Genomic DNA, 15,079 nt, shown 5'->3' with positions numbered 1-15,079 from the left:
TTAATACTAACTGTTGTCATCCTATGCACAGAATGCTCTAACTGGATCTTCAGAGTTCTGCTGTGCAGTCTATTTCCAAGTTCCAGAGGATCCAAAACTGTGAATCTTGCCTCATCCTGGGACTAATGCACACTGATCACGCCACACCTTTTGTGAAAGTTTGCCGCTGGCTGACAATACGATGGAGGATTCACTTTAAAAATAGATTAGACCATGCCCCTGACTACTGGCATGGTTTGATGGCACCCCATCAGCCAAGAAGACCTTTGAAATCCATCACCCAAAGCCAGTAGTCTTTCTGGCAAGGGAGTGATTTGGCAGAAAACTAAATATTCAAGAATCTACACTATGAAACTATCACACTTCTCCCCTGCACATACAACCTTATTTCTTTTAGATCCCCTTAAAACACTTCTTTTACCACAAATGGTTGATCTGAATCCTGCAAGGTTATCAACTGATGCTTGAACCCTCTTTAAGAAAAACTGGCTAGAGCACCCACTGCCTTTCCCCCACCCCCTCACCACCACAATGCCATGAAGCAGTCAACCAACAGTGTATGCACTTTGCAAAGATCTTTTAAAAAAAAAAATGCAACGCCAATTTGGCAAACAAATCTAGACTAACGCTTGTGTTGATGGTTTGCTGGAGTTGATTGACACTGCTAAGCACTTTAAACCTCTTTTTGGTTTTATCCATTGGTTCCAGCAGACAAACCGACATTTTGTAATACTCGGCCACCTCTCTTGTTAAAATGATGAAAGGAGCAGAGTATTATAATCCTTATAGGCTCTCTTTACACCTTGGTTTTTCTTTTGTAGCACCATTTTCCCTCATAACTTGATTCGTTTTCTCTTTCACTCTTCTTTGGTTATTCAGTCCTTCCAGGTAGAGCATTTAAGCAATAGTGAGATTATGTGTAATAAGTAGACAGACTTCACAGGTGATTAATGTTTTACTAAGATTCGAGGAAGACGGAGGAGCAGAATAAAAATCTAGTGGCAGAGACGAGATACTTTGAGGAATGGGTTAAGTGAAACACTGAGAAAATACATGGAGATGTGACTTTTTACCTTCCAGTGACTCCTTGTACTCCAGCTGCCCAAACACTAGAGGTAGAACCATACAGACTTTAGCAGAACCTGATAGCTGTACGCTCTATGGCCAAAGTCCAGCATTAACTGGAGATGAGTGATTCCTCATAAAACATCAGTTTTGTTCTAGTCATCTCCTCTGTGACTCAATGCTGCTGGAGCTGCACCTATGTGCCCCATTCTGAATTTTTCCATTTCAGTGGTGTATTTATGTGTCAACATTCGCACATGCCAATGTCTTTTTACACTGATTCCCGAGTTTATGTATCGGCATCTAGCTATTTGCCCATCCACTTAAGGGCCCATTTTGCTGTATGTCCATTTGGACCGTTTTCTCATTACTAGATACTTTCTTCCAACCTTTGCACCATGCTGAATGACAAGACAGTATAATGGAGTCCCAATTAAAGGATAACGTGATGTGTAAAATATTCCTGTATCCCAGTGGACTTGTGTATAATACAAATCCTTTTTTATTTTTATTTTGTTTGGATCAAGTAGATGTTTACAAAATATAAAAACCAACATTATGCCGATTTACCACAATAAAAATACAATTATCTTATAAACAATTCTACAGAAATAAAAGACAAGCCTATAAAAGATAAATCAAAAAAGATAAAAGACTAAAAAGAAAAACGAAGAGAAAAGTAAGAAACCTTCATTTCCCCAAAAACCTGCACCCCATTCTACATTGTTACAAATCCTAAATATCGATAATAATGGAAAAGAGTATAGTAGCTTTCTAGCCTGACGAACTGCACACATTCAAACACCCTAACATTTTATCAAGAACTCTGCTAAAGCTTAGTTGTGTCCTGCAGCTGCCTTCCCAGTCTCCCCTCCTGTGCTGATTTCCAACTGATTTCCCACTGTCTATACACACCACCAGAGTATTAGGTATTGCCATACAGTGCAACGCTGGGTGGAGATGTTACATTAGTGGGGACTGGAGGTAATGAGGGAGGAAGCTGGACGAGCTGTGTTTTCATTTAAATTCTCAGCTCATTTTCCCACATGCTCTACTGGTTAATCCATGACTACCTTCTGTTGAGGTAAGAACTCCAGGAAACATAAGTGTAAATGTTAAACCTCTGTTTAATCAGTGAGGTCCTTGAGTAGCGACCTATCAGCTCTTCTTCCAGCAACTGTCTTACCTGGAACCTCTGCAAACTCCAGGCCTCCCTCAGAGGTCCCAGGTTCTATGGATGCTGAACATGGAACATTGCGTTAACTATGTACAGTGCATAACAGCCACTTGCCATTATATGATACATTAGTGTATGCTCAACTAACACCTTCCCCGACACAGTGTGAATCATGAAGACGTCTCAGCTGTGGCACATTCCCCCTCTCTCTTTTATTAAGTGTAGGTGAGCAATCTGAAAGGCTCAGAGAGGATCAATAATTCCCATGTCCTATGATTATGATTTTCATTATGATTTTTTGTTATGATTGCTATTATTATTTGCACATTGTTCAGATTTTATCTTGAAGCAGAACAATTCAACAATATATCAATCATGCATGTTATTTAACGTGGTTTCTTTGTGATAGTGTCATTGCAAGTTTTGCCAATAGTACTATCTCTTCAAAATACCTACATATGTCTTCACCACCTGCTAATAACCATGCTTTTATAATTTTGTGCTAAATGAGCATCTCCAATTCTCTTCACCAGGCGCATTCCAAGGAATAGCCAGGACTGCTTGTGATGTCAGACACACAGTATTTGCATTCCCATGATGTTGGTCACTTTGAATATAGCAAGAAACACCCATTCTGAGAGCTTCACTGGGTGGCAGCAGCCCATTGGCCAGAGTTATAGGATCAATTGGAGCGAGGGCCCCCTGCCCTGTTTCCAACTGAAGAAGTTAACAATTAGCATCCCGAGTCTAAGTCCGGGTTCTGAACAGCAATATATTTGTGTGAAACACTGTTTGCGCCTGAACCGTTGTTTCACACAAATGCACTCTCACCTAACATGGTTGCCATGGAAATGGGGGGTGAGGGGCTCTGTGTGGAACCCCTCTTCCATTTCCATAGTGTCCAGGGCCACGAGTGGACGGTGGGGTGTGATGCTAGGATTCCGCATCACGTAGGTGGGGGCTGCCAGGTGCTGGGAAGAGGTGGTGGTGGTTGTCAGCAGACTGACAGCGGAGCAGTGAGCACGAGGGAAAATGGCCTGCAGTGCGGAGGTTGCTTCATACCCGGGTTTGGATCATAAGATTCTGCCTAGGTTTGGAGCAAACTGATTGTTGGACGCACATGACAACGATACTAATGAATTATAAGACTCTTGCGTTCAGATGAGTGGAATTTGGTAGACTTTGAGGAAACAATGAAGAGAAGATTATGCTTTTTGATCGGGTTGCATGTAGCAATAGGCATAGCATTACTCCTGGGTTAAAGTTTTAAACAATTCCATATTACTTTGTTGGGGATGATGTAATTGTTATGCTGAGCGACTTACTTGTTAAAAATGGAAACATTCAGGGAATCTAAAGCATTTTATATGTTTTCATTGTAACTGTACGAATCTTTAGATTTCAAGTAAATATTAGACATCGTTCATTTCCTTATAAGCTATTTTTGCATACATGATCATTTAGAATGATCATATGCAGTTAATAGATAAGATGAACCTGCTAATACAGTCTTTCTCGTTTGCATTCCACAGGATATTACATGGATCACAACATCATAAACCCATCTAATTTGACAGTAGATCAACTTGGGAGTTCTTCACATGAAAACGAGCTGGTGCGGATCGGTTTGCCTCTGCTCTACCTCGTCATCTTCTTGGGCAGCATCTTTCTGAATGGCCTAGCGGCATGGGTTTTCTTCCACATCAAGAGTACAACCAACTTCATCTTCTACCTGAAAAACATTATTGTGGCCGATCTTCTGATGACCCTGACTTTCCCGTTCAAAATAATTCAAACTTCAGGAATCGCGCCATGGAAGATGAATTTCATCGTCTGCCGATACGCGACCGTCCTGTTTTACACATGCATGTATATCAGCATCCTCTTCCTCGGGCTAGTTAGCATCGACAGATACCTCAAAGTGGTGAAACCATTTGGGAATTCGAAGATGTACAGCATGAATTTCACAAAGATCTTGGCTGCATGCGTCTGGATGGGCATGATAACCCTAACCATGCCAAATGTGATCTTAACAAACGTCTGGCCAAGCCAGGACAACCCACATGACTGCATACAGTTTAAGAGTCCCATGGGAGTAGCTTGGCATGAAGCCGTAACCTACATAGATATGTTCCTGTTCATAGCAGTGCTGATTGTGCTGATTGCATGCTATATTTCAATTTCCAGACACATAAGAAAATCTACCAAACAGTTCATGAGCTCATCAAATCGAAGGCGAAAACACAATCAAAGCATACGTGTTGTCGTGGCTGTGTTTTTCACATGCTTCCTCCCCTACCATTTGTGTCGAATCCCACTCATGTTTTGTCACTTAGATACCATTGTGGAAGGATCCAGTCATATAATTTGGTATTATTTCAAGGAAGCCACACTCTTTCTGTCTGCCTGCAATGTTTGTCTTGACCCAATAATTTATTTCTTGATGTGCACTTCCTTTTCTCAAAAGTTGTTCAACAAATCGAATATCAAATCCAGAAGTGAAAGCATTAGATCCCTTCATAGCGTGCGGAGATCAGAAGTCCGCGTGTTTTGTGAATATACCGAAGGATAACTATTTCATAGGACTATGACTTCAATGTGTAGGTGTGGAACAATACACTCTGTAAATATCAATGTGTTCATTAAAAATCTTATTTTTGGTTTTTCTGGTCCCTTAATTGTAAGCGTATAAACAAATGGATATACACAAGGCAATAGTTATTGTTGTAGTGTGATTAAAAATGTGTGTTTGCTTTTTTGCAAATATGCAAATAATATTTTAAACTACAAGTTTTCTTTTTTTAATGTAATCTTTTTTTTCTTTTAATATTTTATTAACATTTTCTTAAACATCAACCAAAAACAATAACAAACATACAACCAAACGCAATAATAATGTAATCTTTATTTTTTTTTGTTTACTTTCAGGAGACCTACCTGCCTAGGTCAGGATAAATATATGTATAGGGAAGTTATGCCAAAATCACAAGGCCTGCTTACGTCTGACAATAACACCCTCCCATAATAATCCTTTTTGGGGACTGCTGTGGGAGAATGCCGCAAAAGGCATTCATTGAAATAAGATGTTTATCGATTAATGGAATTGCGAAGGAATGTTGTGGGGTTTGTAAGTTCAGAGAAAGAAATGCCCAAACCTAGGGAACATTTCCTGAGTAAAGGTCCATTTGATTATAGGAAGTTGATTTAAATTGTGAACATAATATGCTTGTAGAGTAAACCAAATACCACTTAGGGCTTGACTTTGATCACATCCGGCGCTACCGAAACAAAGTAATGGCAAATTGACATCCTGCAATTACAGACCCTGGAGCAACTTTTATTTATATATTGTGCATTTGTAAGGCGCTTATACATCAAGTAAATTGTGCTTCAAAGCGCCCACAGGGCAACACGGAGGGAACCTGAGAATGAAAGGCAAATATAACAATGAAAGAGAGAGGCGGTCCTACTAGGCCTTGTGAGCATTCAGAGCGTGCAAGTGCAGCAAGAGAGAGGATAAGGGGGGTAAGTGCTAGGAATAAGGAGGGAAGTGCTAGGGAGTAAGTTGCAATCTGTTAAGTGACTGGCAGAGATCAGTTGGTGAGTGGTCAACTGCCAATAAATAAATGCTTCCCTGTGATGTTACAGGCCAGTGGGCGCCAAGGCAAGTGCTGGGAGTGGGGGGCTGAAAGCGATTGGCGGTGTGAGGCCAGGACCCAGGAGGACACATAGGGGGCCTGGTCACCAATCTCGGTGACTGTGGGATTTAGCAAAGGCGGGAGGGGGAGAAGGAGAAGTTGAAAAGGAAAGTCTTGAGGATCTTCTGAAATTTGAGATGTGGCTCAAGAGGAAGGGGGAAGCTGTTCCATAGGAGGGAGCCTGCCAAGGAAAGAGATCGCCCACAAGCTTGCTGTTTAGGGAATCGCTTGACATGCAGAGAATTGGTGCCAGAGGAATGTAAAGATCTGGAGGGAGCATATTTACTGATAGCCAGTTGATAGTGTGGCCCCCGGTCCCATACAGCCTTGTGGATGATGCAGAGGGTTTTGAATGTAATCATTGCAGCAACTGGGAGCCAGTGGAGGATTTTTAGGGCTGGAGAGATACAGTCAGTGGGCTTGGGGCCAAGGATAAGTCTTGCAACCCTATTGTGGATTAGCTGGAAAGGACGTAGAGAGGAAGAGGGTTGATTAAGGAAGAGGCTATTGCAGTAGTCAAGCCTAGAGAGTACCAGAGTTCTGCTTATATTGAGCTTCTGGGCAAAAGTGAGGAAAGGAAGAATTCCTTTGAGGAGGTGGAGTTGAAAGTGGGCCTTCTTGTCAAGGTCCTGGATGTGAGGGAGGAGTCAAAGATGACTCACAGGTTTCTGGCTTCAGATGAAGGAGAAGGGGCAAACCCATAGAGGGTGGCCAGAGTGAGAAGGAGAACAGGGGGGCAGGATTCCCAATGGGAAGGATCTCAGTCTTGCTGGCATAGAGGCAGAGATTATTGGAGGCACACCAGGACAAGATGGCAGATAGGCAGTCAGGAATGATGAAGGAGGTAAGGAGAGGATCAAAGGAAAGTTTAAAGAAGAGTTGCGTCTCATCTGCATAGCAGTGGAAGGGATGGGAGTATGTGGAAATTAGGTGTGTATTTGGGGCAAGATAAATGTTGAAGAACTAGGGATAAAGGTTGGAGCCCTGGGGGATGCAACAGCTGGAGATAGATATGGGAGAGGAGAAAGAGTCCAGGATAACCTGGGAGGGACGGTCAGTGAGGAAGAGCAGTGAATGAGAACTAATGACGCACTCCTGATTTAGTTTGCAGAGTGCCCACCATGCCTCCAGCCCTGCTCAGCCCTCTGCTGAGCTCCCCACCAATTTTGTTCTTACCCATCCTGGTACTCAATCGACATTGGGAGGATGAAGGACTATCTGCCTGGCCAGGATTCAAATGTGTGCCATGCAAGCAAAACAAAGAAGCAAAGTGAACACTTAATTTGCTGTGCTACCCTGCTGGCATTGGCAGTCGAGCTAGAATGTAGTGTTCTAATTCTGCTCTAAACTTGGAAAAATAAGATCTGCTGAGTGAATCCTTGTACTTTGGAATGCCAGACACCATTCTTTGGGGAGTGTATGCCTGGGAAAGCATTGGAAACTCCTTCTTAATCTTGTGCCATTTTGGAAAATGATGGCAAATGAAAAATAGGAACAAATCAAGTTTTTTAGCAGGCAATTTGCCGTTTTGAAAACAGGGCATTGCTGCTAATAACACCGTCATCTGCACTATTTACACTGTAGCATGAAGGATGGAGCTCTGGCGTGGGATTTAGAGGTAACAGTCTACCTGTTCAAGCCTTTTTAGGCTCGAGATAGTGGGGTTTCACACCATTACCCCAAAGGCCTGCCCCAGACTGAGGTAGGTAAGGCTATTAGCAAACCTGGCTGATGTCTGGGCTCTTAGTATTATTTTGCTTTGGGAGGTATCCAGGCTTATGATATCTTGAGGCAGTCATGTGTGTCATCAGCATACTGATGTATAGTGATGTGTTGCTTAGACAGTTAGATTCTCAGAGCCTCCATGTAGAGATATAAGAATATGGAGGAAAGGATTGTTTTTTGAACACACAGTCAACAACGAAAGAAAGATCCGGCTAACTCAATTTCAATGCACTAGTAAGATAAAATGACGGCTGCGGAAAAAGGCACAGATAAGACACATTCCTCCTTCATTTTTTGTGCCAACCTGGCAACGTGGGGTAAGGGCAGGCTGTACTCTTAAGAGCGGTGTGAATGTGAGACAGTAGCAACCCAAACAGCAATATTAAAACAGTCTAAAATAAACAAATGTCCAATCAAGGTTCTATAATATATATATATATATATATATATATATATATATATATATATATATATATATATATATATAGTTGCAGGGATGTTAAAGTGAGAACCTAGCGCAACAAAACTCCTGAAATTGAGCTAAAGCCATCTGAACTTCATGCCCCCTGTTGGCCAGGCAACTCAATCCATTAAAAAAAAGGCTACTATTTAAAGATTACTTTCCCTTTGCACAGTATATATTTTATTTCAATTTTAACATGTTAATCACTTACAAAAGACACACAGAACCCAGAGAGAAATATATATCTATGTACATGTTTTCAATTAAATGTTGAATTTTAAAACTTCCTTTCTTTTCTATACGTATATACATTTAGAGTAATAATATTTTTTAATACCCATGTAAAATATATCCTAATACTTAGTTGTTCCTTGTTTTAAAGTACTTCTCATGTCATTTAGAAAATGATACATGAGCACCTTTTTCTTAAAATAAAACAATTGAGTATTTACATATATTTATTTTTAAACATTGTAAATATTTCAACATGCATCGCTTTTTCCATTTATTTCTACACATTTTTTGTAAATGTATATACAGATTATATTGTAGTGAACATACATTTTGCACAAACAAGAACAGTCTAAACCGTGTACTATTTAAAATTCAGATATCTTTTACCAACGTACTACAAAGGAAAGCTTCACGAGTAGTGATATGATACATGTGTAGCTGTTTACTTCTTTTCAACAATGTACGTGTTGTTATGAACTAGGCCGGTCTCTTGGTGACTGTTGTGATTTATCACATAACCTCAACTAACCACATTTAAGCAGCACGGAAAAGCCACAAAAATGACCGGCTGCAAGAATAACATATGTCCAGGTACTTTTGCCCCCATCCAAAGCTGGCACCCGTAAATATATGCACAGTAATGAACATACATATTTAAGTGAAATATACAAATGTAGTTCTTTTGGGCTTCCCCTTAGAAGAAAGTGCTGAAGACAAACTAGAATTGGACTTTTAAAAAAAAGTAATGAAGACCACAAAAATTACCTGAGAGAGGAAATGTTCCAGTAAATATGCTGGCAAAGTATAAAAGGTGTTCATATTTTTCTGTAGTGAAATATTCTCTGTTAAACAAAATCCCAATACAAATCAACCTAAGTAAAATCCTGGCAGCCAAATACTTGAGCAAGCTTGCCAACATAAACGTAAAACAAGGGGTTGCATCCTCCCTCGAAAAAAAGTTACGATCTTCACCCACATGTGTCGTTTACTCGTCCCCTGAAAATCAGCCACAATCAGGGGATACTAACTGCACCAGTGTCCAGGATTACAAACTCTCTTGCCACATCATGGGCAAATACGCTTGACTTACTTGCCCTCTCATCATTTCCCCTCTGCACACCCATATCTGACTTTCAACAATGCTCTGCTTTATAAAGATAACTTGAAATGTAGACATTCCATAATGTCAATCAAATATGTACATCCTTCTAGAACTATGTCAGGCAAAAAGTGTACAATTATGGCATTATTCCCCCTATTTTGACTGGGAGACTATACATACCAGAATGTATATCAGCAAAAGGCAACATAATGGTCTCCGAGTACAATACTTTCAAGGGCTGCCATGTATTTTTTAAGTGTGTTATGAGCTATTTAAAACAAAGAAAACACATGTCATCTGGGAGTGTTGAAGGGGGCAGGGGCCAGCCCCCTCAGACAATGTTGCACTGAGGGGTCTGGAAACATGTGCTCACTTATTAGGCAACATGGCCTGAGGGGCTGGTCCCTTCTTTTCTTTGAAGCGAAGTAGGGTCTGCCCCGGTTTCATACGGATCACCAAGGATTTTTTACCCCTGATTTCACGATAGCTGCAAACATATCTTTTTTAAATTATGTATAAAAGATTTCAGGCTTTGCAAACTCACAATATTTTTAGTTAATGTGCTGTGCAATTAAATGATTTACCAATGATCACACACTTTTGTTAAGCAGCGTACATCAAGCCCCTTATTTTATGGCCGGTCTCTCGGTGAATATTGTGATACATTGTACAAACCCAACTATACGCATTTAAGCAGCATGGAAAAGGGATCATAATGTATGGCTGCTTGAATAACATATGCCCTGGTACTTTTGCCCCCATAGCGAAAATAAAAAGCTGGCACTCGTGAATATACGCTCAGTAAGTGAACATGTATCCTAAAGTGAAATATGCAACACAGGTTAATTGACCTTCCCCTTGGAAGAAAGTGCGCAAACCAAAATAGCATTGGACTTTTAAAAAAAGTAAGGAACACCAGAAAAGTAACCTGAGAGAGGAAATGTTCCAATAAATATGCTGGCCAAGTATTAAAGGTGCTCAACTTTTAAACCCAGCAATCTGTTGTGGTATTGTTCCTGGAAAACAAAGTTCCAATGTGAAACAAGTGCATGTGGTCTTGTGGGTAAGCGTCTGCACTGGGAAAATGACAACTTGAGTAAAATCAACAAAGGCACCGAAATAAGGCACCTGTCCTGTGACGGCCAGTCACCATCGCTGCAAACCGCTTCCCATTTGTATGGACTATTCCCATTACATACTGTCACCATTGTCCCTCATGTCACAGCTCCATCCACTGACCTTCATACTAGTCTGACCATACTGAGAAGTAAGACTCTCTTTGAAAACAAAATGTGTACATCCTAATGACCAGATACCGTTGATTATACCGTACACGCCGCAGGGCCCATGCACCCAACACCTGTTTAGAAACGGACCTTTCCACTCTAACTGTAATTGCATTGTAATCGCAGCCATCCAGCTTGTTTACTACTGATTATTGCTATGAGACTGTATATTTGACAAAGCTGCCACCACATCACACAGTGTACTACTACAAGTGCCTATTTCCGTTTGCCATTTGGTTATCACTACGGACGCTCGTGGTTGTAGAGATGTCCTAATGCCAAAACCTCCAGTACCGTGTTTGTAAGCAATATTGTTTATCGTTATTGTGGAAATGCCTAAATGTTAAATCTGTACTGCCCTGCAGTGTTTTCTTATTGTCGCCTGCCAGTAATGACGTGTATTCTGCAACCACTCACTATTGCACACCACAGGAAGCTTATCTACCTGCTTTAAGACCGCCTTGTCCTCGCACGAGTAATGCCTTGAATGTCCTACACATAACACTTGAGCCTCCGCACTATCACACCATCTAAGGTGCTCTAGTGCTGCCCCTCGCCTTGTACACTTTCCCACTAGCCCATCTCAAAATCATCCGCACACTACGTCAACCATCGTAAACGGAGCATCCATCCAACACAGCTGATCTACAACATCAGCGCCGCACACACACCTGCCACCCATGCTACTCTCAGATGCTCCCACAACAAAAACACATTAATTACTCCAAAGCCCCACACCTAGCATATTTCACTATGCAAGCCTTTTTCACATAATTATACTATCTTTACCACAGTACCCTGTCTACCAGCTCCATCGATACAACTAACCATCCCCAACAATTTATGATGGCCTACCAAAAGGATAACAACCAACCAGACACCAGAATATGCACCAAGGGCGCTTTCATCTATTTGGGGGTAGGCCTTGCACATCTCCATTGTCCCAGACACCCGCCTCTACCATGTCCCACACCATTTCTTTCTAGCACCTAGTCTTCCCACCATTATTACTGAGCATCACTTACAAACTTAAAAAAAACACTTCACCATCAGGCGCCATACAATGTTCTCATCTCTCCACAAGAACACAAAGCACGACACCTACTCTCACAAGACCTATACAAGGCCTCACAAGAAGAGTCCGACTCTCTTCACATATTTCCAAACTCTCAAAGTTCTCTAGACCCCATACCAACACTTTAACCAACAATATTTCACATAAGTACGAATCGCCCAACGACCGTAAGCACCTTCCCATTACCAACCTCCTTGAGCCCAACTCACAGACACCACAGCAATTCGCAAAGTGCTAGCACAACCCACCAGGTGGTCCCACCAGCTCAAAGACAAACCATGCCAACACCCAAAGCACCCCTCAATGGTGCTCCGCTAAATGTAAGATCTTTAGGTGTACATGCAATAGATGCACACAACATTATCCTAGAACACCAATTAGATTTCCTAGCAGTGACCAAAACGTGGCTCCACCCAGCATCCGGTCCACTCCTCTCATTAGCCATCCCTACTGATTATAGCTTTCTCAGAGCAGACTGACAAAACCGCGCTACAATTTAGAGAGTGCAAAATGGAGTCTTTAACAGGATACAAACTCCTCTCCCTCAAACTAACTACTGACCCTAAAACCACTATATATTTCCTAATTGTCTACAGAGCCCCCAACGCAGCCAACTAGCCTGACATTGACTTACCACTACTAATCACTCCATTCCTCAAACCCAAAACAAAATGCACCATACTAGGAGATATTAACCTGGGATTCAATGATGCATTCGATCTCAAAACCTCTGCTCTTCACAATGCTTTCCTAGAAATGCAATTCACTTAACTGGTAAATGCCCCAACTCACTCTAAAGGTAGAATCCTGGACTGGATCCTAACTTTTAATAAGTTATCCTCGACGATCATTACCTAATTTGGTTTAACATAACATTAAAAAATGATCCAGCAACCCCACCCACCCCTCTCATGCCTATCATGGTTAGAAATTCACAAAAACTCAACTCAGAAACCCTGGCTCCTATCCTGAATAACCTGCTCTACGCACAAAAGGCAGATGCCACCACCCCTGACAGCATCTCGCTGCACTACCATAATTGCATGAGCACAGCTATCAACGAAGTAGCCTCGCACAGGTCCAAACTGCCTAGACTCAATAATCAATGGTACAATGATGAACTCATAGAACTTAGACGGAAAAAGGGCCTTAGAACAAATATCTAGAAAAATCCCATCCAGTGAATCAAAAGAACTCTCAGCCATGTCCAAAACTTATAAACGATCAGTATTCACTCATAAAGCTTCTCCCTGAACCTTCGGATCTCTAATGCCGCATCCAATAGCAAATAATTATTCACGATCATTAGAGAACTAGAAACTCCTAACCCACCATCCAGGACACACTAGCATCCAAAACAAACATGCTCCGAAACAAAATCTCGCTCCTACAGTTGAGCTCTCCCCCATGGCACCCACAGAGGCCTCAGAAACAATACCCACATTCTAGTTCAATGAAGTAACCCCAACCCAGGTGCTGAAAACTACACCCTCACTCAAACCCCCCAATTGCAAAGGCGACAACTTCCCTGTCAAATTAGTCAAAGCCTGTGCCCCCACACTAACACCCATCATCACATCAAATGTCATCAATAACTCCTTCAATACAAACTCCATCCCAGCTAATATCAAAGAAGCTTGGGTAATTCCTCTCCTCAAAAAACCCTCCCTAGACCTGACCATCCCAACCAACTACAGGCCCATTACGACAGTGCCCTTCTTGCTCAAAATCATAGACAAAATTGCCTATACTCAAGTTCAATCACACCTGGAAAATAACCATCCACTAGGAGACAATCAGGTTTCTGCCCCAGGCATAGTACTTAGACAGCTCTATTGGATTTGAAAAATCAGATTGATACAATCAGAGAATCAGGTAATCCATGCGTCCTCTTATTGCTTGACCTATCAGCGGCATTTGATTTAGTAGACCACAATAAACTATGCCTAACATTAGCAAATAATTTCCATTTCTCTTAGGATGCTACTTCCTGGATTAAATCATTTCTCTCAGATCAAACTTCAAGAGTAGTAATAGGCAATGAAGCAGCTGACCCAATGCTGTCCCCTTGGGTGTACCGCAAGGATCCTGCCTATCACTGACTCTCTAAAATGCCTATACTAAATTCCTCTTTGCTGTCTTAGACGCTATGGGTGTCACATACACTAATCTCGCTGATGACGCACAAATACACATCCCCATTATAGGTGATCTAGATCAGGACACCATCCTTATCAACAAAATCTACTCACTCATCCAGAACTGGATGGCAACCAACAGTCTCTGCCTCAAAGGGGAAAAAACAGAGATTCTCATACTAGGGGCTCCCGCCTGGCTAAAAAAGTTACACCCACAATACAATTCCATTGTCATAGACTAGACTCCAATCACTAAACCCTAGGAGTGTACCTGGACTCCAGTCTCACCATGTGCAAACATATAAATACCATCGCCTCATGCAGGGCTTATGTAGCCAAACTCATTGCCCTAATTTGACCTTTCCTCACAACCCCCAATTGGATAACCTTGGCAAGATCCCTCGTCTTGGCAAAACTGGATTACTGCAATATCCTACTCCTAGGAACCTCCAAGAAAAACATAATTAAATTGCAACTCTGACAGAATAAGGCCTTAAGAGCAGCACTGGGTATCAGCCAAAGAGACCACATTACACAACACAGGAGAGAAGCACACTGGCTGCCTATTCAAGCAAGAATTCTCCATAAAACACTCACCATCACACATAAATGTGTCACTGCCAATGCCCCAACCTACCTTAAAAAATGCCCCACACTCAAGACAGCAGCAAGAACACTCACATTCAGCTCCAACATCCACTTACACATTCCCAGGTTCAAGAACACGAGAACAAGCAACTCCAGCTTCACTGTAGCTGCCCGCAGAATCTGGAACGCTCTCCCTAACAACATTTGCAATGAGGCCTCCCACCCACAATTCAAGAAATTGTTAAAAACCTGGCTTTTCAACAAATACTAATCCAGGTTCTACGCTGGTATAGCATGTAAGCCATACCTCAGGACCTGAAAGTATGTAACATTCACTGTAATCATCAACAAGCACTTCTACTATGTAACCAAGAAGTATTGGAAGTATTCATATAACTATAAGCTTGTCTTGAAGTATTCCTGTACCATTATGCTGTGATACCTTTGGGTTTGGGTGTAAAATCAAATGCAATAAATAAAAGTATCTGGCAAAGAGGCAAATCTTGCTCGAGCAGCAGTTCACCCCAA

The 15,079-nt window shown here is 41.6% G+C and overlaps 1 protein-coding gene across 1 annotated transcript in view; it reads left to right on the top strand.

The window, feature by feature from the left end:
* GPR87 (G protein-coupled receptor 87) overlaps positions 1–4,905 on the top strand; it is a 121,242-nt gene extending 116,337 nt beyond the window's left edge. The window contains exon 2 of the mRNA XM_069618386.1: positions 3,775–4,905. Within this exon, the coding sequence (XP_069474487.1) occupies positions 3,783–4,814 (1,032 nt within the window). The 5' untranslated portion in view covers positions 3,775–3,782 and the 3' untranslated portion in view covers positions 4,815–4,905. The remainder of the gene's footprint in view (positions 1–3,774) is intronic.
* Positions 4,906–15,079: the final 10,174 nt, after the last annotated feature.

Source organism: Ambystoma mexicanum, chromosome 10 (genome assembly GCF_040938575.1).
Source record: "Ambystoma mexicanum isolate Mex_15411 chromosome 10, UKY_AmexF1_1, whole genome shotgun sequence".
Lineage (NCBI taxonomy): Eukaryota > Metazoa > Chordata > Amphibia > Caudata > Ambystomatidae > Ambystoma > Ambystoma mexicanum.
This window is presented reverse-complemented; position numbering and strand designations above follow the sequence as displayed.